The sequence below is a fragment of the Littorina saxatilis genome, linkage group LG12 (assembly GCF_037325665.1).
Source record: "Littorina saxatilis isolate snail1 linkage group LG12, US_GU_Lsax_2.0, whole genome shotgun sequence".
In the NCBI taxonomy this organism is placed as follows: domain Eukaryota; kingdom Metazoa; phylum Mollusca; class Gastropoda; order Littorinimorpha; family Littorinidae; genus Littorina; species Littorina saxatilis.
Genome location: NC_090256.1, coordinates 39,250,222 through 39,276,213, shown reverse-complemented (window position 1 = coordinate 39,276,213; position 25,992 = coordinate 39,250,222). Strand labels below are relative to the sequence as shown.

The 25,992-nt window shown below is 42.1% G+C and overlaps 4 protein-coding genes and 1 long non-coding RNA gene across 26 annotated transcripts in view; 2 read left to right on the top strand and 3 right to left on the bottom strand.

Moving 5' to 3' along the window:
• Window positions 1-3,155, top strand: part of LOC138981905 (uncharacterized) — a 62,935-nt gene extending 59,780 nt beyond the window's left edge. For both annotated transcript variants that reach the window (XM_070355069.1, XM_070355068.1), the window contains 2 exons: window positions 394-611; window positions 953-3,155. In XM_070355069.1, coding sequence (XP_070211170.1) covers window positions 394-611; window positions 953-1,118 — 384 coding nt within the window. In that variant the 3' untranslated portion in view covers window positions 1,119-3,155. The remainder of the gene's footprint in view (window positions 1-393; window positions 612-952) is intronic.
• LOC138981903 (uncharacterized) overlaps window positions 1-25,992 on the bottom strand; it is a 236,166-nt gene that overhangs the window by 149,095 nt on the left and 61,079 nt on the right. The gene's annotated exons all lie outside the window — the stretch shown is intronic.
• The window catches only part of LOC138981906 (uncharacterized), a 39,708-nt gene continuing 17,483 nt past the window's right edge, over window positions 3,768-25,992 (top strand). Inside the window, exon 1 of one of the 3 annotated variants that reach the window (XM_070355070.1) lies at window positions 3,768-4,597. The gene's annotated coding sequence lies outside the window, so the exon portion shown is untranslated. Of the gene's footprint in view, window positions 4,598-5,241; window positions 5,709-25,992 lie in introns of those variants that run through there. The other 2 variants (XM_070355072.1, XM_070355071.1) reach the window with 2 other exon arrangements.
• On the bottom strand, window positions 14,051-16,647 carry LOC138981912 (uncharacterized). Its single transcript, XR_011460736.1, has 2 exons — window positions 15,706-16,647; window positions 14,051-14,788 (listed from the first exon to the last, which is right to left on the bottom strand). It is a non-coding gene; the product is annotated as an uncharacterized lncRNA (long non-coding RNA).
• Window positions 16,684-20,310, bottom strand: LOC138981302 (uncharacterized). Its single transcript, XM_070354163.1, has 2 exons — window positions 19,078-20,310; window positions 16,684-18,160 (listed from the first exon to the last, which is right to left on the bottom strand). Exon 2 carries the CDS (start codon window positions 17,938-17,940, stop codon window positions 16,684-16,686), a length of 1,257 nt encoding a protein of 418 aa, XP_070210264.1. The 5' UTR covers window positions 17,941-18,160; window positions 19,078-20,310.

Below are 25,992 nucleotides of genomic sequence, written 5' to 3'. Positions count from 1 at the left end.
CTGATATGAACGTTTTCATGCGCTCAAATTGTTGCATCCTTTTTTTTTATCAAGTCAGTTTTAGTGCTGGCTTGAGGATGTGCTTACACCGGTTTTGAACAGGCCTAGAAGGTGAAAATTGAATACTCATGGAATCAAAGCCACTTCATACTACAAGGTTCGGGAACCACATTGAAGCTCCAGAATAAAATAATCACTCCCTGTTCTTCTTCTTCCTTCTGCGCTCATGGGCTGCAACTCCCACGTTCACTCGTTGTTGTTTTTCGTTTGTTTTGGTGTGTGGAACGAATGGGCTTTAATTTGTAAGGCTGCCCACCCCCTCTCCCGGCATTTAGGCAGTCGTTCTTAGGAGGACTCCACGATCAAGAATGTTTATTTAATGCCCTTCTCCAGGAACAGTTTCAAAAGCATGGCCAGACAGCATCCCTATTCTTCGACGTCCAGTTTTTCGTGGAGGAGTGGGGCCCAGTGAATTCCACAGCGCCCCTCATTTTTCTTCAGTATCTCAACAGCACCAGCCCGCGCAGGGAATGCTTCAAATATGTCTACATACCATCCAGGACTCATCAGCTACAGACGCATACAGTTTACAGCTACCCTGGACACAGTGGGTGAGCACAAATCCACTTAGCGAATGTAGAAAAAACTGAACAAGTTATTTGTGCTTACAACTCTGAATTCCTGTGCACAGTTTCTGTAAATCCCGTACTTTCTGAGTTGAATTCCCAGGTACGTGAGTACTCGGCCCCTGTGCATTTAGAAGTTTGAAATGTCTAAAGTAAGAAGGATAGTATGAATCTGTGGTGATTTTGTGTGCATGTTACCAAGCATCCTTTGATATTATTCATGAAATCACAAATAACCTGGACCATTTAGCCCTTCACGTACAGATCTCAGCCCTAGAAACATGGCAGTGCTTATCAGGGCTTGCTTTTTGCTGTTCAATGTGCAGGATGATCTTTCTGGATACCAATTTGGCCACCATCTTTCACTACAGAAAGTGTCCTCAGGGGTGGAAGTCGTGCAACCCGCCACGCATCACTGACAACAACATGCTGAGGTTCCATGATGAGTTCGTACCCAGGGCGCTGGCGGCACTGAAAAGCGTTGGACTGTGATCAACCTTACCTTGTCCTAACGCCGTGCAGCCGGGCTCAGCTTCCACCATTTTGCCGAAAACGATGTCCGTCTTATGCCTTTTTACATTTACAGAGTCAATATTTGACCAGTAGTCGGGGCTTTGAGAGGGAAGTGTTGGGGTGTGTGTGTGTGTGTGTGTGTGTGTGTGTGTGTGGTATGTGTTATGTGTGTGTGTGTGTGTGTGTGTGTGTGTGTGTGTGCGTATGTGTGTGTGTGTGCGTATGTGAAGCAATTCCCAGAAAACTACTGAACCGATGATTGAAATTTCACTTATGAATTCATCTTGATAATGGCCCCAAACATGAAAACAAAATTTAAATATATCATCTGATGACGTCTTATCCGTCTGTGAAAAAAAATTGAGGCCGCACTGTGGTAAGCGCATTTTGTTGTTGAAATTAAACATTTTTGTTAAAACGATCCTTGACCTGGTCCGAAATATGGTGTTACATTTCAGCTTGAAAACTTCAACATTTATTAACTTATGTGTTCATCTAAATTCTGATTGAAAGTGAAATTGAAATAACAGATTCAACCATTTTCTGAATCCCAAAATCTTTACTTGTGTTATGTTTACTCTGAAAATGTGCTGAAAATTTAAGATGGTAGGTTTTTGCAAAGAATGAAAATGAACCTTTGTTTTCGATCGTTCTGTTTTACATGCTGAAAAGTACATGTTGTGTAGAACTTGTAAATTAATTGTTTTGTTTTCTTATTTGTTTAAACGTAGAAGTTATTGTATTGAAATAATGTATTACCACTTGTAGGTAATGTTGTAAAGCACAGATAGCACGAAATTATTCTGTGGTGCGCAATCAAAGCCTTACCCCCCACGGGTTAGGGGGAAGAATTTACCCGATGCTCTCCACCATGTCGTAAGAGGCGACTAACGGATTCTGTTTCTCTTTTTACCCTTGTTAAGTGTTTCTTGTATAGAATATAGTCAATTTTTGTAAAGATTTTAGTCAAGCAGTATGTAAGAAATGTTAAGTCCTTTGCAGTACTGGAAACTTGCATTCTCCCAGTAAGGTAATACATTGTACTACGTTGCATGCCCCTGGAGCAAATTTTTGATTAGTGCTTTTGTGAACAAGAAACAATTGACAAGTGGTTCTATCCCATCTCCCCCCTTTCCCCGTCGCGATATAACCTTCGTGGTTGAAAACGACGTTAAACACCAAATAAAGAAATAAAATCAAAGCCTTGAGTAGTAGTTGTAGTAGAAGTAGTTATCAATTAGCTTGCAAGTAGTTTGGATTTATTTGTTTGCTTGTTTGCTGAAATTCTTCCTCGATTAAAAATAACAAACCCAAAACAATGGTCTTGTAAAGTAACCAGCTACGTTATTTTTCCCATCAGGAGGTAAATCTACGAGTGTGTGTGTCTTGAAGCAAAAAATGTTCTTTATCAAAAAAATGGGTTTTCTTGGATGTGTGTGTGTGTGTGTGTGTGTGTGTGTGTGTGTGTGTGTGTGTGTGTGTGTGTAATATTGTATGTGTATTTGCGATTGTATGCGCGCGCGCATCCGTGTGTGTGTGTGTGTGTGTGTGTGATCTTTCTTATCTCACACACACACACACACACACATGAACACACACACATGAACACACACACATGAACACACAGACGCACATCCATGCGCACAACGAACACGCACACACAAACCAGGGGCGGATCAGTTAGTTTGTAAGGTGCACTGAGTGCACGGCTGACCCGGCGTCAGAGTCTGAACTACCACGGCCACGGTGCACGTGCAGTTCGTATTTCTTTTTCAGAAAACTGTTACAAAATTAATACAAATAACAATTAGAACTTTAAAATAAAAAGTGGTCAAATAATGTGACTTATATTTGAATGCTCTCTCAGTCCTTCGAAAAGGATGACCCAGAATGAGAAATGAAATGACACAGAAAGAAACAATTTACGGAGAGACTGAGAAAAAACTGTAAATGAGAGTTGAAACTGAGCTTGATGCATGTATACGTGTTTACATGAGAGAGAGAGAGAGAGAGAGAGAGAGAGAGAGAGAGAGAGAGAGAGAGAGAGAGAGAGAGAGAGAGAGACTCGAGTTTTTTGTTTGTTTGTTTGCTTAACGCCCAGCCGACCACGAAGGGCCATATCAGGGCGGTGCTGCTTTGACATATAACGTGCGCCACACACAAGACAGAAGTCGCAGCACAGGCTTCATGTCTCACCCAGTCACATTATTCTGACACCGGACCAACCAGTCCTAGCACTAACCCCATAATGCCAGACGCCAGGCCGAGGTTCATGAGAATTCGGGTTGTTTTCTACCCGGGGGAAGCGAGCTGCCATACATTGGTACGTTACCCAATTATTTTCAATAATATGTTCGTGTTTTGCAAACCCTGAGACTTTCGTTGTGGGCTCAGTATGGATCTTTCTGGGAAAAGATCAGCTAACTTGTGCCACAATGACAAAATGTGTGGTCGGGTGTGCATCCGTGCAGAAGGCTGTGTCTGCTAGTGTCTCCTGAGTGTTTGTGCACCACGGTGCACACATTTCATCATTGTCGCTTTGACCTACCGTGTTTTTGGGATTACAAGACGCTTCGTTGTATATTTGCTACAGTTTCTGGGCTTACTGTGCCTTTAAGCAAACAAACAAACAAACAAACAAGTCGAACCCACGCCGATAACCACAACTGGTTTTGAAGCCAGTGGACGGCTACCGACTGAGCTATTTCAGTCCCCGCCCAACCCTGCGTCAGTCAAGGGTACCCGGATCCTTAGGCCTACTCAACTGAAAAGGAAAGGAAAAGAGCAATGGAAACACATTGAAAGTGCAAAGTCGTAGTCTGTCATTCGTGTCAACCTTAACTTCTAGATCACCTTCAGAGCACGCAAGAGGAAGTACTCAGCGACCGGGTGGGGGGTGTCTTTTTAAATTTCTAAGTAAGACTCCCGCCTTCCGCCCTCTGTATAGTACACTCCTGCTCTTTCTTCCTCACTCAAAAAAAAAAAATAAATAAATAAATAGAACGAAAGAAGAAAAATTGCAATGAAGTTGCATCAAGCCGCGTTCCGGATACACTTGACCACACAGAGAAATGGGCGCCCTTTTCAGGCCTACCCGACTCATTCCGAGGCGTTGCAGTTTGCTCTACTCCGTCAGTTACACGGAGTTAGTAATACGATCCGCGCTATTCAGAGCGTTGCGGTAGCCTACAGGCTTCGGTTGCCGTGAACTTTTAATATTATTTGGACAAGAGCTTTGGACGCACTTTGAACTCAAAGCCATGACGTTCCCTACACAAAGTGCTTTGGACGCTATTTCTTCACAAGCCGATGCTACAGAAAAGAATTGTTGGATCAAAGATTTAGTTCAACACAGTCGTCGATCTCCTTCGAGCAACTAGAGTTTGTGTGGACGGGTCGTCGGATTAGTTGAGTTATTGTGCTCGCGCCAAAGCAGTGCACTGAATTTCAAGTAACAGGTAAGTGAAGATCATAATAAGGCTATAATTCCGCGAGGTTCATGAGAATTCGGGTCAGTTGTTTTCTACCCGGGGGAAGCGAGCTGCCATACTACATTGGTACGTTACCCAATTATTTTCAATAATATGTTCGTGTTTTGCAAACCCTGAGACTCGTTGTGGGCTCAGTATGGATCTTTCTGGGAAAAGATCAGCTAACTTGTGCCAAATGACAAAATGTGTGGTCGGGTGTGCATCCGTGCAGAAGGCTGTGTCTGCTTGTGTCTCGTGAGTGTTTGTGCACCGTGGGTGCACACATTTCATCATGGTCGCTTTGACCTACCGTGTTTTCGGGACTACAAGACGCTTCGTTGTATATATTTGCTCCAGTTTCTGGGCACTCAGTACGTTTTTCCTCATCTTCCCGGTTATGTTTTGCGTACTGATTTGTGCATTTGAACTTGGATCAGAAGTCTCTTGTACTGACTGCAATCATTCAGTCTAACTTTGACTAGTTATGTCAATCAAAGTTAAAGATTTCTAGTTTCCTTGAAGCTAGTTTTCCATTTTACGATGCTGTACCGGCTGATCGATTTCTACTTTCCTGTTTAGAAAATGCCAAATAAATTTCGTACTCGGACCCGGCTGGTCTTGACCTATTTTTGGATCTAAATTTAGATTAGCGGGTAGATCACCACATCATGCACAAAAAGACACGTCACTACCAAACTATGTCAGACATCATCATGAGTTTGTGTAAAACAAAATGGAGGCCGGAATCACTCAGTTGAATCGAACTCCGACCAAACACCACGTAATAACTAGGTTAATTTATGCACTCGCGTGAACAAGAAACTGTCGAGCTTCACAGATGTCGTCGTTGGGTAGTTTTGGGTTTGTTTTACTACCATAGGAGGATTTTTGAACTGTAAATGCACTCAGCTGCAACAAAATCGCAAAACGAAGGCTGTGAGCTGCACTGTGCCTTTAAATAAATAATTGTTGGATCAAAGATTTAGTTCAACACAGTCGTCGATTTCCTTCGAGCAAAGAGTTTGTGTGAACGGGTCGTCGGATCAGTTGAGTTAAGTTGTGCTCGCGCCAAAGCAGTGCAGTGAATTTCAAGTAACAGGTAAGTGAAGATCATAATACAGTAGGGGAGAGTTACTGGTATCGTACCACTTAAGGACAAACAGCTCTATAGCGCAACCATTTTATGCTAGGCACTTCAAATTGTCCATAAACACTCATCTCCTGTGCCTTCAACGTTCCGTATATTGTTTGCAATAAAAAAAACGCAAACTTGGTTTCAGTACGAATTTAAAAAAATCATCCAAATGGTACGAATTACAAGACCAGTTCTGTAATGCGTACCTGTCAGTCACTTATAACGTACTGGGGGTACGATATTAGTGACCTTGTGGTACAATATCAATAACTCTTGAAGCAGCGTTGAAGCCCATTCCGTTTGCAATGGCTGCCAGACATTTTTTCATGTCCTCTGATGTCCAGTTCGAGGGGGAAAGCATTTTTCTGAAACAACTTCAGGCTTCAGACTTCTTAATAAGTACTCCTAAATGGATCATTTGGCAATTAATAGGAGGTTGTGTCATCCTGCATATCGTACCAGAAGTCATTGTTATCGTACCACCGGTACTATATCACACGGGGGATAACCTGTCAAAGGCCGAACAGAAGCCGAAGGCCGCTCATGACACGTGTGAAGGCAAGTTTTGTCTGTTTTCTAGGTATTGTTTGATTTATGTCGGGATTTAAGGTAAGCTACTGATTCAGCGATGACTAAATTTGTTTCTCGATGCATAAAAAGTCAGGGAGCGATTGATATTTGCCCGTAAATAGCCTTCAAAGCTAAAAATGTCCGCGATCGAGCACCGGAAATGGCTGTTCGATGGGTTTTGCAAGTAGAAATGTGCTTTATTTCACCAAATCAGCTCGTATTTGGTGTGGGTACGGGATTCTAGAGGACGAAGGAGTCATAAGAGGTGCAAAGAAGTGCTATTTGGGAGTAGAATAAATCTTCCGAGACAGGAGACAAGAGAAGGTCATATTTGAGAGAAGCGCGTAGGCCGATTGTCTTTCCGACAAGCGAATGATAATAATAATAATAATAATAATAATAATAATGGACATTTATTAATCGCCGTTTCTCACAAGAGCTCACGGCGATTTACATATTAATTTCTGCCGTGTGAGATGGAATGTTTTACACAATATATCACGCATTCACATCGGCCAGCAAACCTCAAGCCTATTAGGGCGAGCATTCACCTTTCACGGCCTTTATTCCAAGTCACACGGGTATTTGGTGGAAATTTTTAGCTATGCCTTTTCAATTTTGCCAGGAAAGACCCTTTTGTCAATCGTGGGATCTTTAACGTGCACACCCCAATGTAGTGTACACGAAGGGACCTCGGTTTTTCGTCTCATCCGAAAGACTAGCACTTGAACCCACCACCTAGGTTAGGAAAGGGGGGAGAAAATTGCGGCCTGACCCAGGCCTGAACACGCAACCTCTCGATTCCGAGCGCAAGTGCGTTACCACTCGGCCACCCAGTCCCGTATACAGCAGATTAATCATTCGTTTTGACCAGAAACCTAGTCTCTAGTTTTTATGAATGAGTTTTTTAATTAAAACAATCACGAGAACTCTCTCGCTTAGCCTAATGGCTGTTCGATGGGTTTCGCAAGTAGAAATGTGCTTTATTTCACCAAATCAGCTCGTATTTGACATCGGTTTGGTATATATATATATATTTTCTAATCCTACCGCGAACTGGATAGCAGACGCGGCACGACTGTTGCACCACACTTTGAAGTAATCCCACACTTTGAAGTAAACCCATTTTTTACTTCAAAGTGTGGGGGGATCTTCCCACACTTTGAAGTAAACTCAGTTTTTACTTCAAAGTGTGGGGGGATCTTCCCACACTTTGAAGTAACTTACTTCAAAGCGTGGGACTTTTGCATCGCCTGTTTGAGCCTGATGATTTTGTCCAAAAAAATGGCAGTCAAAAAGAAAGAAAGTGTACAGCGGGAAAGTAAATTGGTGGACGAAATTGAACATTTAGAGACAACTTTTAGTGAAAATATTTTGTTTATTTTGGAAAAGAAAAGACAGGAATTAATTGCAATTCGACAAAAGAAAATTGACGGAATGATTATAAGAACCCGTATAAAATGGATTTCGGACGGTGAATATTTTTAATTTGGAAAAATTAGACATGCAATAATAAAGGAAGTACAATCATATTATGATAATTTATATACATTCGATGAAAAGGATGTTTCATTTGATGATCAGATGCCAGTGATCGGCAAGCCAGAATCGGCGGAGATTCGTTGCTCTGATGTTCATATTTGCGAAAGAAAAGGGTATCATAGCGAGCACACACTGCATAACATAGACACAGTCTCTGATACACATCAGACAAAGTTGATCGTCGCAAATCAGGCTGGTCAGTAGCAACTTACATTTCACAACATAGGCATGTTATTATTCATATTGTTATTGTTAGTATTGTTACTCCTCACTGAAACCAAGCAAAGCAGGCTGTTCACCCTCAATAATGCTTTTACTGTATTAGTACTGTCACAGTATTTTTGCATGCATACATGCAAATATTAGTTAGCTTCCATGAAATATTGAATATATCCCCATTTCACAGCACTAGGATGGGATGTATGGCACTTTGAATCACTAACAGTAGCACTGCCTCTTCAATACCCATCTCCTTTTTGAAACTGAAGAGTATGCGTATGGACCAGTGGCAGTGAATGGTTAATGAACATATGGGTTGCTCTGATTTCTTTCATGATCAGGTACATTTGGTTTTTTTTAACCACACAAACACTTAGACAACAATTATTAGAGTATGAGTTTTTCCGCGTTTTGATTTCCATTTAAATCCAAGTCACAGCTTCTGTTTTATGATGAGTGATGTAGTTTGAAACACTTGGACAACAATTATCAGAGTATGAGTTTTTCCGCGTTTTGATTTTCATTTAAATCCAAGTCACAGCTTCTGTTTTATGATGAGTGATGTAGTTTGAAACACTTGGACAACAATTATCAGAGTATGAGTTTTTCCGCGTTTTGATTTTCATTTAAATCCAAGTCACAGCTTCTGTTTTATGATGAGTGATGTAGTTTGAAACACTTGGACAACAATTATCAGAGTATGAGTTTTTCCGCGTTTTGATTTTCATTTAAATCCAAGTCACAGCTTCTGTTCAAGTTATGATGAGTGATGTAGTTTGAAACACTTGGACAACAATGTCAATTATCAGAATATGAGTTTTTCCACTTTTTGATTTTCATTTAAATCCACTCTGGAGTCACAGTTTCTGTTTTATGATGAGTGATGTAGTTTGAAGTGTTGGTATTAAATTTTCACTGACAATCATTCTGTGCTGGTATTCCCATTTTCACCTGCAGGGTTATGAAATATATGGGGAGAAACTTGGTCAGTAAAATCATCTTCACGCGTGAACTGAAAATTGTCTCTGTTTAAAATTACAATGTATTTCGTGAACACACCTGGAGAATGCCCTTGCGTGATTTAAAACTGCCTGCTGTGAATACTGTTGTCATACTATGAATTTTCTTTTGAGAAAAACAAAAGAATGAAAAGCTTTTAACTAGCTTGTGAATGAGCCTCTTACTTCTATGTGGGGCTAGGTGCTTTGAACTATTTTTAATGCCTGAAAAGGATAGTGATGGAAATCACTAGTTTAATGTCAGGTGTGAATATACTATTGATTGAACTATTTTTTTTATTAATCTGCAATTTTGTTACAACCTACTTTGTTTATTTGGTGACAAGCTAGTGAGAGGCACTTTTTAGTGCTTGAATAGTACTGTGATGCACATTATTTATCATTTCAGTCTAGTCGTACTCATGATTACAACCAATAGTTCTTGTGAGCTTGTACAGTTATGTGATGTCTCTCAAGTCTTTTTCCTTGAGGCAAACCATTTTTCCTTTGAACGACACATAGTTCAGTTTGACCATTTTTTTTCATTTTTGTGTTCTTGTTGTATGCAACTGCAAGCACCGAGCTGTCATGCTTTTTGTCTGATTGGTTTATGGGGATATGAAAAAGCTACATTAAAACCATTTCTTCCTCTCTCAGCACATAAAGTCAAAGCATGGTACAATCTTTTTTGTTCCATTTATACTTATGAAGAAAAACAGCATGTCATTTTCAAGTGCCCCCCGACGAAGTGTTTTGTGCAAATGTAGGTGTCTTTGTTGACTTTTTCGATGTTGAACCTCTCGATCGTTCTTCCACATAGTTTAATCCATTTTCGGCACTTTTCTAAATCTCTAGAGGGTTTGGAAAACGGTACCCATCCAACACCGACCATGTGTGATCTCTCACGGTGTCTTAAATCACTTCCACACACGCCATAACAGCAATGTTTGTGCACCATCGTACAGCTCCACCATTCAAACAACGCGCAAAAGTGGCTGACTTTGCCCGAGGCACAGCGGGCCAAGGTCAAGGTCGCCTAGAATAGCCCAGGTGTAAAAGGCCCTATTGCTAGAGAAAAAAGCTTTGGTCACTAAAAGGGGCTCTTACTATGCCACCCCTAACACAGTTATTTTCGGACAAATTCTATGGAGCAGCAGAACCAGAACTTCAACTCTCAACACCCAATAAGAAAGATAATGTATGCTCTCATAAGAAGAGTCACCTCCTTTACATGGATACAAAGCAAGAGTTACCTCCCTTGGGTTCTGGAACATTCCGGTAGTTTCGCCGTAGTGCAGTTGTTTTCGTTCATTCATTCTTCTGATAAGGGAAATTAAGAAACTCTAATGTCATATATACAATATTTAAATACAATATAAATACATTATGCACACAGGGCAAAGCGAAGTGTCTGCAGTTTAGTAGTACTGCTATTGTCACGTAGCGCTATCGACACGTATCGCCGTATTGACACGTAGCGCTACAGTACAATGATTGTTTTTTCACAAAATAGTGATATCGACACGTAGTGCTATGGAGACGTAACGTGACGCCAAAAAGTAACCAAAACGGTCCTTAGCCGACTGACTATATATATATACGTCCGGGGGTGTGAGGTATCAGTGTGAGGATCACCTTAGACACAGGCTTATAAGTCAAAAAGTTTTCGCTCTTTTCTAAAACGGATTTCTCCACTGGATAGAGTTTCAAAATCTCTTTTAGAAAATGTAAAAATATTAAAAATCATGCAAAGGTGACATGCGACTCATTCCAAGGTGGAGGGTCACATATGCCGGGAGAAAAAAACAACTCTGTCAAGGCCACAATGAGGAGCTTGTATCCAACCACCGGTCGATAATTATTTACTTCTTATTCCATTTATTTACTCATTATTCCATACAGTCTACTACTACTGTTTACTACTTATTATTATTCATTTACTAATAAATAGTAGTAGCAGGGACCTATATAGGTCTATGGTAGTAGTAAGGGTAAGCATGCAGCAGTAAATAATAAGCATGCAGGAGTAAATAATTATGGACCGGTGGTTGGATACAAGCTCCTGTGGTCAAGGCCGCAAAATTGGGAGATTTTTTTCCGTTTCAGTTTCGCTTGATCTTAAGCGGTGGTCCTCTGCATTTAGAGACCAGAACGGGGGGTCACCTAAAAAGAAGTGTTCCCGTATCCGAGGTCACGCTAAGCGAGGTTTTCTTAGTCTTACAAAGAAGGCTTTAGGTCGGGACCAACACCCTGATTGATGTTATCAAAGGTGTGACTTTAAACGGTAGTGACGTTAACCGGGGAGTGCTGTAGAGAGAAAGAGAGAGAGGAGAGGGGTCGGAGACTGAGAGTGAGAGAGAGACAGACAGAAACAGAGACCATGAGAGAAGAGGGAGAGGGGGAACGACTAAAGAGAGAGAGAGTATTGGCGTTAACCAGTAATTACCGGTATTTTACCGGTTGAAATGAGAAAATACTGGAAAATAATTGGCTGCCGGTATAACCTACCGGTTGATTTTAAGAACTACTGGTTTTTTTCGCTGGTAAAACAACAAAACCAGTTCTCTGAGTTGGACTCTTACTGGTTCCAATGACCAGCCTACCTTTTTTCTGGATATTTTTCATCATTAAAGTTGTGTACCAGTTTGAAAAATTATTAGCGCCATCACTGGAGAGAGAGAGAGAGAGAGAGAGAGAGAGAGAGAGAGAGAGAGAGAGAGACAGAGACAGAGAGAGAGAGAGAGAGAGACAGAGACAGAGAGAGAGAGAGAGAGACTGAGAGAGAGAGAGAGAGCTTCCAAATATCTCAAATCTTCAACAATGTCTTTTTTTTGGTCTAAAATTGGCACTACTCAAATATTGCTTATGACATGCATTACAACATGAGGTCAATCCTAGCCTCATGCCTCTGCAGAAGGGGAGCGGGCACACTGCAGTTACATCTGTCATCATCCACGGGTCTCACTCTGTCAAAGTGGTTTCCGTTGGCAATTTGATTGGTTCAGCGACTTTTTTGGCGGGAACTATTTTCCAAGATTTACTGATTTGCGAAAGATTTCCTCATCCTTCTCTTTGGGGTAAAATAATCGGGCTAAATAATCTGATGACGTTTACATTTGTGCGTCACTTCTCTTTTGACGTCATAATTATGGAGGAAAAAACTCTGTCAAGGCCACAGGAGCTTGTATCCAACCACCGGTCGATAATTATTTACTCCTTATTCCATTTATTTACTCCTTATTCCATACAGTCTACAGGGTGACACAAAAAAAACAGATCCCACCAAAAGTTTAATATTTTCTGAAATAATCAGCCGATTCTTTTATTTTTTCAGGTGAGCCAAGCTGAAATGATGTTCTAACAGCCCACCAAGTTTGAGCTTCAAGATGTCATGGACAACGGAGCATAAGACATTTATAGTCGAGGCCTATTTTCGCCGGCGAACAGATTTGCTCGGGCTGCGCACAACAGACTCTCTGACTGAATCAATATTCCTCGGTGTCCTTGCTGATTTAGGGATAAGTTCAGAGACCATGGGACTGTCAATAACCTCAATAGTAAAAACCCTAACAGGGGATCCCACTCTGGTCGACCTAAATCAGCAAGGACACCGAGGAATATTGATTCAGTCAGAGAGTCTGTTGTGCGCAGCCCGAGCAAATCTGTTCGCCGGCGAAAATAGGCCTCGACTATAAATGTCTTATGCTCCGTTGTCCATGACATCTTGAAGCTCAAACTTGGTGGGCTGTTAGAACATCATTTCAGCTTGGCTCACCTGAAAAAATAAAAGAATCGGCTGATTATTTCAGAAAATATTAAACTTTTGGTGGGATCTGTTTTTTTTGTGTCACCCTGTACTACTACTATTTACTAGTTATTATTATTTATTTACTAATAAATAGTAGTAGTAAGGGTAAGCATGCAGCAGTAAATAATAAGCATGCAGGAGTAATTGTCGAACGGTGGTCATACAAGCTCCTGTGGTCAAGGCCGCAAAGACAAGGACTGGGTGGCCGAGTGGTAACGCACTTGCGCTCGGAATCGAGAGGTTGCGTGTTCAGGCCTGGGTCAGGCCGCAATTTTCTCCCCCCTTTCCTAACCTAGGTGGTGGGTTCAAGTGCTAGTCTTTCGGATGAGACGAAAAACCGAGGTCCCTTCGTGTACACTACATTGGGGTGTGCACGTTAAAGATCCCACGATTGACAAAAGGGTCTTTCCTGGCAAAATTGAAAAGGCATAGCTAAAAATGTCCACCAAATACCCGTGTGACTTGGAATAAAGGCCGTGAAAGGTGAATGCCCGCCCTAATAGGCTTGAGGTTTGCTGGCTGATGTGAATGCGTGATATATTGTGTAAAAAATTCCATCTCACACGGCAGAAATTAATATGTAAATCGCCGTGAGCTCTTGTGAGAAACGGCGATTAATAAATGTCCATTATTATTATTATTATTATTATTATTATTAAAGTGGGAGATTTTTTTCCGTTTTCGTTTCGCTTGATCTTAAGCGGTGGTCTTCTGCATTTAGAGACCAGAACGGGGGTCACCTAAAAAGAGGTGTTCCCGTATCCGAGGTCACGCTAAGCGAGGTTTTCTTAGCCATACAAAGAAGGCTTTAGGTCGGGACCAACACCCTGATTGATGTTATCAGAGGTGTGACCTTAAACGGTAGTGACGTTAACCGGGGAGTACTGTAAGGCTATAATTCCGCGACTCATCACTAATAGCTCGGGTGTTTCAGCACTGATTAGCCTCACTTTGACGTCACCTTGTAAATATATATGTTACAGTAAATTCTCGAAACTAGGAAATTTGCGAAATCCCTGAACATTTCAGTAAATTTGTGAATTTCCTGTTTCACTCAGGGATTTCACAAATTTCCTAAAAATTCTAGGAAATTTGCGAATTTCCTGAAATGAGCATGCCATTATTTCACAAATTTACTGAACAGTGAAAAACGTTTCACTAAATGTGTAAAATTCTTAAAAAAAAATAAAAAAAAAGAGTCCGTTTTCTTTATTTTTCATTTGTGATTTTGATAGATTTGCTGTCAGAAGAAAAGACAAAAAAAGTTGATTTGAGCATGATTTGAACCGAACATTTTCAATTTTTGGGTCCGACACACTACCAACCCCGCCACGCCAGCCACATGAATGGAAAGTGAAAAGAAATCATAAGAAGTTTTTGGTGTTGGGATCACGAAAACTCATGTAAAAACAGATCACACCTGAACTACCAAGTCTGACAGACCATATGATAAGCCTTTGCAGTTCAGTCCGCGTTTGGTTCATTTTGCTGATAGGCAAGCCCAACAGGATGGCAGGCAATGCAGATGTTGAACTGAAGTTCACCACAGAACTGTTCAGACAACGTGAGGAAAATAAAACAGTGTGGTCATGTTGAAAAGCTCATTAAGAAGAGGAATTGTTCTGGAAAAAAAACCTGTCTACCATGTCACCATCGAGGAAACTTTCTTTCTTTCTTTATTTGGTGTTTAACGTCGTTTTCAACCGTTCAAGGTTATATCGCGACGGGGAAAGGGGGGGGGGGATGGGATAGAGCCACTTGTTAATTGTTTCTTGTTCACAATGTGATAGGGTGGAGTGGAAGGGGGAGTAATAGGCCAGGAAGCATAAATGAGACGCCAAGACAGAGGTTGCGATAACGTGACTTTTAATTAACGTACACCAGAAGCAAACACCAGAAAGCAGTGTCTGATGACACATGAAAAGAAAAGAAAACATAATATAAGTACATGGCATAACAAGTAAAACGCACCATTCATACCAATGCATCCTAACCATACATACATTCCACAATAAACCTAAACAATACAGCCAAAATCCTGCAGACACAGCATTCTCTGAAAGAGAATCCACAGTGAGTTAAACAACTCCACAACAGCTAATGTCAAGGGAAGTAACCAACATCTTCCCTTAGGCCTAAGCCTTGCATTGGAAAATGCTCTACATAAATTAACCAACTGCATGAACCGCAACTGCAAAATAATTGTTATTATTAAGTATGTTCATCGCCATGAAGACACATCTTCATCGAGTTGAATAATAACGACAAGAATAAGAAAGATAACTCATGATACGAGTTCATTACCCAAAATATATGTGTCAACCATAATTCCCGTTCATCAATTGTAGGGGTTTCTGCGCCTAAATCGTAAATAGGTAGCTTTACGGGCCAATGGCACTGAGGGCTTAACTTTGGGCTTTTAACCGACTACTACTCAGACTTTACTGATCTCCAGAAATAATATGTGATAAAATGGGGGGAAATGGCAACGATACACATGGGTTACGATACACGCGCGAGTTTTATGTTCACAAGACTCTAAAACAACTTTAGAATAACTGGTCATCAAATATTAAAAGTTATTAACGCTCAATTTCAGCGCCAAATCATAAAAGTAATTAGAAACTGATCTAGAAAACACATCTCTCCGCTAGATCAAAATGGCGTCATCAACTCTGACGCGAGACCGGTCGGACATCGCCCGGGACCAAATCAGCGTCAAAATGTACATATATGCAAACATCCTAGCATCAAATGAAACATAAGAATAGAGCATAAGGAAAGAATACAGCATAAGGAATGAATAAAGCATTTAGTTACTTACAGATTCTCCTCAGTGAGCACACTCAGTGAAACGTAAACACAAGAGCACAGGTATCGGAATCTAACACCACAAGTCGACTGATTACAACTTCGCGACAAATATGGTCAGCACTTCGACCGTTCACGTCAACCGACACAATCGAGCAGCACACAGCTCAGTATATCACAAATCGCGTTCTCTCCTCTAGCCTAAATGCTCTCCCTTTTAAAGGCTGGTCAACTCCGATTCCCAATAGCCAATAGGAAAGATACCCGGTGTCAGACAACGGGGGGCGTTCTACTTAAGATTGCCTGCCCAATGAAAAGGGATCGTTACCGAGGCAGAAATCGTTACAGGGGTGTCACACACCGGAAATATTACACACACCGGATAAGGCTCATTATATTACAACCAGTTACAAAGAAGGGGGAGAGGGGTAAGAGACTAAAACCTCCAAGCCACCCTGTCAAAAGAAATGACACCCACTTGACAAAACGCCGTCCAACGATACCCAGACAGTCTGGCGGCACATTACATAACGACCACCTAAATCTGGGATAAGAGGTTAGAAAGGAATCCGGTCAAGAGTTTTCCCTACGATAGTAAACACACAATACTCCTAGCGGGAGACACAACCTGGGTCAGGGGAAGATAATAGACAGGGAGAAAAAGAGAGGGACAACAGTATATGAAATTGCCACACGGCTACATCCCCCCCAGCTCTATACCAACTGCGTCCTCGCAGGTACAACGCCTCGGGCCGGATTAGCTGAAAATGACATCTGTAAATCAAACACAAGTTCACCCAAGTGAAACAACAAATAAAATCAGAAACGGTAACGGATGACACGCACAGTCACCCAACCCATTCATACAAGACACAATACAACAGGCAATCAATATTCATAGTGTACACACAGTCTCTTAGCTGAGCACAATAGCTAACAAGCAAGCACGGCATGGTTACGCCACATGTGTGACTGAAGAGTTTTCATAATTTTAGCTGGGACTTAGAGTAAAGGGGCAGGACAAATTGAGCACAGAATCCCACAATGTTATCGGGTCAGCGTCGTGAGGTTCTACGGGGGCTGGGGCTGTCGCAAGCCGATGCTCTTTCTCTGTGAGCTGCTGTTGCAACAACGCTTCCAGGTCTCTGCGAATGCGTCCTGCTGCTTTCCGCTCAATCGACACCTCTTCACACTTGAAGACTAACCGCTCTCTAAGTTGGCGTATTTCTAAATCCTTCTGGAAGCGTTCATCCTGTAACTGTTGCTTGGCCTCCAGTTCCTTCTTCAGTCGGGTCTCTAATCTGTCAATGGAGGCCTCGTGCTTCGACGTCAGCTGTTCCTGAGCAGTCACAACCTCCTCTGTCTGACTGCTCTGCTCGAGGGGCGGTTGCTTGATGGATGTTGACTGCTGGTCCACACGTAGCTCACTGGGCTGTCTCCATGACAGCGGTTGTTGATCCCTTTGACGCTTGGTAGGGCACCTGCTCTGTAGGTGCCCGTGGCGGTTGCAAAGCCAACAACGTGGCTTCGCGGACGGTTGCTGATGACGAGAGGCAGCCGGCGGGCGTTGGTGCAAGGCAGATCGAAGCTCTGCTGACTTGATGGCGAGTTCGCTGACTTGTAATTGCAGGCTGCGTACCTCAGTGCTGCTCTCTGTTGCTTGTTGTTGTTGCTTCGTCACCACCTCGAAATCTTCCCTCATCCACCTGAGAGCTTCTGCACGGACTGCCGCAAAAGGGACAGCCTCGCGCCCTCTCACAAAGCGCATGAGGTCGCGTCTCATTGCAGGCAAGAACAGTCCGTGCATGAATTGCTCACGAAGTGCAGCATCGGAAACCGTACCGGCAACAACAGCATTCGTCTTCACCTGCAGAGCCTGCAACCTGTGGGCATATGAGAGAATGCCCTCCTCTTGGCTCTGGCAGATGCTGTAGAACGACGCTAGTAGAGTGGAAATGCTGGCGTGGTCCCCAAACGTGTCCTGCAGAATGGTCAGGACTAGGTCAGCCGTAGCGGTCGCCTGAGGGGGGTGCAGGTTAACCTCCTTCCTGGCAGGCCCAGCAAGTGACTGGATCAGCCATTCTGCAGCCTCGCCGCCCAGCGCCTCCAGGTTGAAGTGGGCAATGATGCGGCGAGCCTCTGTGACGTAGTCGTCTAGCAGACAGCCATCTTTGCTGCTAGTGAAGAGGGGGAGCCTGGGAGGGGAGAACATCTGCCACTGGGGTCTAGGAACCCCGTCGACCGCCATCTTGGATACGCCGAGCACCTCCTACACTGCTACCCCTGCTTTCTGGTGTTAAACTACGGCGTCTCTACTTCCTGAACCCTGCTCGCAGCGCCAGATGTGATAGGGTGGAGTGGAAGGGGGAGTAATAGGCCAGGAAGCATAAATGAGACGCCAAGACAGAGGTTGCGATAACGTGACTTTTAATTAACGTACACCAGAAGCAAACACCAGAAAGCAGTGTCTGATGACACATGAAAAGAAAAGAAAACATAATATAAGTACATGGCATAACAAGTAAAACGCACCATTCATACCAATGCATCCTAACCATACATACATTCCACAATAAACCTAAACAATACAGCCAAAATCCTGCAGACACAGCATTCTCTGAAAGAGAATCCACAGTGAGTTAAACAACTCCACAACAGCTAATGTCAAGGGAAGTAACCAACATCTTCCCTTAGGCCTAAGCCTTGCATTGGAAAATGCTCTACATAAATTAACCAACTGCATGAACCGCAACTGCAAAATAATTGTTATTATTAAGTATGTTCATCGCCATGAAGACACATCTTCATCGAGTTGAATAATAACGACAAGAATAAGAAAGATAACTCATGATACGAGTTCATTACCCAAAATATATGTGTCAACCATAATTCCCGTTCATCAATTGTAGGGGTTTCTGCGCCTAAATCGTAAATAGGTAGCTTTACGGGCCAATGGCACTGAGGGCTTAACTTTGGGCTTTTAACCGACTACTACTCAGACTTTACTGATCTCCAGAAATAATATGTGATAAAATGGGGGAAAATGGCAACGATACACATGGGTTACGATACACGCGCGAGTTTTATGTTCACAAGACTCTAAAACAACTTTAGAATAACTGGTCATCAAATATTAGAAGTTATTAACGCTCAATTTCAGCGCCAAATCATAAAAGTAATTTGAAACTGATCTAGAAAACACATCTCTCCGCTAGATCAAAATGGCGTCATCAACTCTGACGCGAGACCGGTCGGACATCGCCCGGGACCAAATCAGCGTCAAAATGTACATATATGCAAACATCCTAGCATCAAATGAAACATAAGAATAGAGCATAAGGAAAGAATACAGCATAAGGAATGAATAAAGCATTTAGTTACTTACAGATTCTCCTCAGTGAGCACACTCAGTGAAACGTAAACACAAGAGCACAGGTATCGGAATCTAACACCACAAGTCGACTGATTACAACTTCGCGACAAATATGGTCAGCACTTCGACCGTTCACGTCAACCGACACAATCGAGCAGCACACAGCTCAGTATATCACAAATCGCGTTCTCTCCTCTAGCCTAAATGCTCTCCCTTTTAAAGGCTGGTCAACTCCGATTCCCAATAGCCAATAGGAAAGATACCCGGTGTCAGACAACGGGGGGCGTTCTACTTAAGATTGCCTGCCCAATGAAAAGGGATCGTTACCGAGGCAGAAATCGTTACAGGGGTGTCACACACCGGAAATATTACACACACCGGATAAGGCTCATTATATTACAACCAGTTACAAAGAAGGGGGAGAGGGGTAAGAGACTAAAACCTCCAAGCCACCCTGTCAAAAGAAATGACACCCACTTGACAAAACGCCGTCCAACGATACCCAGACAGTCTGGCGGCACATTACATAACGACCACCTAAATCTGGGATAAGAGGTTAGAAAGGAATCCGGTCAAGAGTTTTCCCTACGATAGTAAACACACAATACTCCTAGCGGGAGACACAACCTGGGTCAGGGGAAGATAATAGACAGGGAGAAAAAGAGAGGGACAACAGTATATGAAATTGCCACACGGCTACAACAAAAGCACTGATAAAAAATTTGCTCCAGGGGCTTGCAACGTACAAGGTAGTACAATATATTACCTTACTGGGAGAATGCAAGTTTCCAGTACAAAGGACTTAATATTTCTAACATACTGCTTGACTAAAATCTTTACAAACATTGACTATATTCTATACAAGAAACACTTAACAAGGGTAAAAGGAGAAACAGAATCCGTTAGTCGCCTCTTACGACATGCTGGGGAGCATCGGGTAAATTCTTCCCCCTAACCCGCGGGGGGGATCGAGGAAACTGTCGACGTCATCAAGCGCGCTCATAACCGAAGAAGATGTCTCTCTTGACAAGGCTGTGTCGTTGCGGTCAGCCGTGATAGAACAGTCAGCATCAGGCGGGCAAGGCTTTGTGAAATGCAGCTGTGCAGGGTCGAAAAAAAATGTAAAACAAATCGATGCAAGTGCTACAAAGCACAAGTATGGGAAAGGCGCCTAATATGGACCGGCTCCTAATATGGACCACCTCCTGTTCTGACAAACTAACGGCGCTAGAGCGCTCAAAACAATTTTATTCGCTTTATTCACCCTCTCTGGATAAGTTGCACATGTCAAAACAGTTGCAGAAACACAAACCTCAAAATCGTTTGGCTTTTTCGCTTTTTTTTACTTTTGGCAGCGTTCACTCTAAATGTGCCGCATAGAACGGACTCGTTTCTGTCCACAGCCAAAGCTTTCATAACACAAAAATGGTTATATATGACAGCTAAGACAGTATTTGTTTGTTGACTGGGTGGCCGAGTGGTAACGCACTTGCGCTCGGAAGCGAGAGGTTGCGTGTTCAGGCCTGGAAAAAATGTAAAACAAATCGATGCAAGTGCTACAAAGCACAAGTATGGGAAAGGCTCCTAATATGGACCGGCTCCTAATATGGACCACCTCCTGTTCTGACAAACTAACGGCGCTAGAGCGCTCAAAACAATTTTATTCGCGTTATTCACCCTCTCTGGATAAGTTGCACATGTCAAAACAGTTGCAGAAACACAAACCTCAAAATCGTTTGGCTTTTTCGCTTTTTTTTACTTTTGGCAGCGTTCACTCAAAATGTGCCGCATAGAACGGACTCGTTTCTGTCCACAGCCAAAGCTTTCATAACACAAAAATGGTTATATATGACAGCTAAGACAGTATTTGTTTGTTGACTGGGTGGCCGAGTGGTAACGCACTTGCGCTCGGAAGCGAGAGGTTGCGTGTCAGGCCGCAATTTTCTCCCCCCTTTCCTAACCTAGGTGGTGGGTTCAAGTGCTAGACTTTCGGATGAGACGAAAAACCTAGGTCCCTTCGTGTACACTACATTGGGGTGTGCACGTTAAAGATCCCACGATTGACAAAAGGGTCTTTCCTGGCAAAATTGTATAGGCATAGATAAAAATGTCCATCAAATACCCGTGGGACTTGGAATAAAGTAAAAAAAAATTCCATCTCACACGGCATTAAGTCTCAGGAAACATGAATACACGCATGCAGGAAAAAAAAAAAAATATGGGTAGCGCCGTATGTATGGCAGCTCGCTTTCCCCGGGGAGAAAGCAGCCCGAATTTCCATGTGGGTAACCTCACTGGACTGTAAATCTTATCCAATCCAATCCAATCCAATCCAATTTTAACAGTGTGTACCCCGAGTTTCTACTGCAAACAAAAAATAATAGCAAAACCTCAAAAGTATGTGTGAGTCCCCTAATATGGACCACCTTCAACAAATCGAAGAAAATAAAAACTAAAGGCAATTTTAATTAATTCATTAAGAAGCTTGCTGAAAATAACCTATAACTAGCCCTCGAGATTTCAAAAAAATATAACAAATAGTCTTTTTTGGGGGGGAAGTTGATAATTTCACTTATTTTCACTCTGTTTTTGATAAGCTTCTTCAGTTTCCTGGTGTGCTTCAAACAATGCTCTCATCAACCCGAAACAGCTAAATCTGACTTGCACACTAAGTTGTATCATGTTATTTTGAAGTAAAGGGGGCTTTTTACAGTGATTCGTGAAGGCCGCTTCACTGGTCCATATTGGGCGCCCAGGCTCCTAATATGGACCATTTGTGATTTTGTTCTGTATTTAATTTTTGCTGACGGTCTATCAAAGCTATTTCACTCTAATTAGGCCTAACTGTTAAACTAAGAGAGAAGGACTACCAACTACAAAATGAAACTTCTTCGCAAGAAAACAAGCTAGTTATCAGCAATAAACAAAAAGTGGTCCATATTAGGGGCCCTTCCCCTAATGTGCAACTCAAGATGTCACAGCAGCCATCCTGCACCAATAAATAAGACGCACCATGAAGACATTTTCATTGCGATATGTCCTGGTTTAAACACGGGTTTATTCAATTAAACACGAGACAATAATAAAACGAGAAATAATAGGGACACGAACTCAAGCGAATGCTTATATTACGTGCCACATGCCCTGTGTGTTTTGTTTTTATCCTGTGTCATAATGGTATGTTAATATTTTCAAGCAAAAAGGACAGTAAAAGAGACATACAGAGAAAAGGAGAGAGAGAGAAATGAGTGTCATAATGTACCTTGTAATGTACTCCTTTAGATTTTATGTTAACAATTCTATGAAACATGACAGTATAGCAGAGACATATGAATGTCACAATGTACCTTTTAATGTACTCGTTCAGATTTTATAATAAAATGTTTAGGAAACATGACAGTATAAGAGAGAGAGAGAAGAGAGAGAGAGAGAAATATGAGTGTTTAACTTGCATTAATATAAGGAAACCAGAATCATTAAATGGTTCAGAAGCAACCAACAAAGCACTTGTTTCCCTTCAAATGTGTTTCAGTAAATTTGCTAATTTCCTGCCCCTTGAAATCAGGAAATTCGCAAATTTCCTAGAATTTTTAGGAAATTTGTGAAATCCCTGAGTGAAACAGGAAATTCATAAATTTACTGAAATTTTCAGGGATTTCGCAAATGTCCTGGTTTTGAGAATTTACTGTAACATATATATATAACAAAGCCACGTGCCATAACTCCAGACGAATCGCGTAGTAACCCCATGAGTAATAATTAGAATTAACCGCATGATCGCTGAAGAGCTGCCGGCCATTTTCAACTAACAGGAGTGGCACAGTGATTAAAGCGCCTGCCTCCAAAGCTGGCGTTCGAGCGGCCTCCAACTCGAGGGTTATATTTTGTGTACAATATTTTGTACATTTTGTATATTTTCTGCATTCTATGTGAGTGTAATGTATTTGTTAGCTGTTGGTGGTGCTGTTTTTTTAAAATTGTTGTTATATATATATATATATATATCTAAACAAAATTGTATTCCTACTTTATGGCACTCGTTTAAAGGCACAGTAAGCCTCCCGTAAACCATCACAGATACGGTCAGGCTTTTACACACAGTACAAACACCCATTCATTTAAACACTCACCGATTGAGAACATCCTAGGTGCCCTCCGTAAAGAGCGAACAATTTTCAAAGAATTTATTTTTGCGTGGTTTATCTTACCCCTGAGCCATCGTGAACCCGTGTGATCCAGTTTCCCTTTTTCACAATGTAGTCGTCAGTTAGTCATTTGAATGCGACTCGATGTCAGCTTATCTACAATAGCACGTTTTTATGCACGAAACAAACGGCTGTGGTTCACAAGAACTCTAGCGATGGCTTTTGACTGTTGAGAGGAACGGCGATATGCCGCATAAACCGTCGTCTGCTACGACCCTTGCGTGACCCTGCTTCCGGGCTTTTCTTTTTTCAAACTTTCACAACTTCGAATTGCACCACAAACTATAAAGCAGAAGCAGAAGCTCTCATGCAGGCCGCCTCCTTGGTTCAGGACTTTGCAGACCCTTGCTACCAAGTTGTCTTCCTCTCGGACGCCCTTTCAGTCCTTCAGGCCCTAGAGAACGACAAACTCCCACAGCTGGCCAAAGCATTACAGATGGTCAGACAAACCAGAAGAGTTGTCCTCCAGTGGATACCAGCACACTGTGGGATACCAGGAAATGAAAGGGCAGATGAGCTGGCAAAAGAAGGAGCCGTGGAAGACCAACCTGAAAACAGTGTCAGCTTTAGTGAGCAGAAGACAATCATCAAGGCATTGATGAGGCCAAGGACAAACAGAGATGACTACCACACAATGTCCAGAGAGCAGCAAGTCAACCTCATCAGGCTGCGTACTGGCCACAACAGGCTCAATGCTCACATGAACCGAAAGTTCAAGCTGGCGCCATCACCAACCTGTGTCTGCGGTCAAGAAGACCAAACAGCGGAACACATCTTACAGCGATGTCCCCTACTAGATGAGGAACGAAAAGAAGTGTGGCCGTCACCAACTAACTTGCAGACCAAACTATACGGCAGTCGACAGGAGTTGGAGAAAACGACAACATTTATCACCAGTGCTGGACTGATTGTGTAACCTCTGCGAACGCCAAGAAGAAGAAGAAGAATTGCACTGATCTTGTCTTGATGAAAACACGCTGTCAATTTATTATTTAGATTTTAAAAGTTAGGTCTAGCGCAAAAACGCACCACGGTCCAAAAACTTTCTGATTATCATCGATCCACGGCTATCGCCAGTTTAAGGGAAGTAACTCATTTTTTACCTGAGTTCAGGATGGGTCCAAAAAGTGTTCGAGACAATCTGCAAAATTAATTCTTTAAAAATTGCTCGCTCTTTACGTAGGGCGCCTAGGATGTTCCCGTTTGGTGAGCGTTCAAATGGAAGGGTGTTTGTACTGTGTGTAAAAGCCTGACAGTATCTGTGATGGTTTACGGGAGGCTTACTGTCCGGGCGTGATTTTCGGGATATTCATAACAGCCGTCCAGCACCAAAACGAGGCGCCATTGTTGTAAAGGGCCAAGTCCACGAAAATAAATTCTTTGAACATTTCTCACGCTCGACAGAAAGCAGCCAGGATGTTCCCGTTGGAAGTATGCTTGTACTGTATGTAGACGCTCGGGGAGCTCTGTGATGGTTTACGGGAGGCTTACTGTGCCTTTAAAGGCACAGTCAGCCTCCCGTAAACCATCACAGACACTGTCACGCTTTTACACACAGTACAAACACCTTTTCATTTAAACACTCACCGCTTGAGAACATCCTAGGTGCCCTCCGTAAAGAGCGAGCAATTTTCAAAGAATTTATTTTTGCGTGGTTTATCTTACCCCTGAACCATACCCGTGTGATCCAGTTTCCTTTTTACATTTAGTCAAGTTATGACTAAATGTTTTAACATCGAGGGGGGAATCGAGACGAGGGTCGTGGTGTATGTGTGTGTGTCTGTGCGTGTGTGTGTGTGTGTGTGTGTGTGTGTGTAGAGCGATTCAGACTAAACTACTGGACCGATCTTTATGAAATTTGACATGAGAGTTCCTGGGTATGAAATCCCCGAACATTTTTTCATTTTTCGGATAAATGTCTTTGATGACGTCATATCCGGCTTTTCGTGAAAGGTGAGGCGGCACTGTCACGCCCTCATTTTTCAACCAAATTGATTGAAATTTTGGTCAAGCAATCTTCGACGAAGCCCGGACTTCGGTATTGAATTTCAGCTTGGTGGCTTAAAAATTAATTAATGACTTTGGTCATTAAAAATCTGAAAATTGTAAAAAATAAATAAAAATTTATAAAACGATCCAAATTTACGTTCATCTTATTCTACATCATTTTCTGATTCCAAAAACATATAAATATGTTATATTTGGATTAAAAACAAGCTCTGAAAATTAAATATATAAAAATTATTATCAAAATTAAATTTTCGAAATCAATTTAAAAACACTTTCATCTTATTCCTTGTCGGTTCCTGATTCCAAAAACATATAGATATGATATGTTTGGATTAAAAACACGCTCAGAAAGTTAAAACAAAGAGAGGTACAGAAAAGCGTGCTACCCTTCTTAGCGCAACTACTACCCCGCTCTTCTTGTCAATTTCACTGCCTTTGCCATGAGCGGCGGACTGACGATGCTACGAGTATACGGTCTTGCTGAAAAATGGCATTGCGTTCAGTTTCATTCTGTGAGTTCGACAGCTACTTGACTAAATGTTGTATTTTCGCCTTACGCGACTTGTTTATATTTAGTCAAGTTTTGACTAAATACTTTAACATCGAGGGGGGAATCGAGACGAGGGTCGTGGTGTATGTGTGTCTGTCTTTGCGTGTGTGTGTGTGTGTGTGTGTGTGTGTAGAGCGATTCAGACTAAACTACTGGACCGAT

Bases quoted from the DNA above. Each gene is read 5' to 3' on its own strand.
- LOC138981302 (XM_070354163.1), bottom strand. From the start codon at position 17,940: ATGGCGGTCGACGGGGTTCCTAGACCCCAGTGGCAGATGTTCTCCCCT.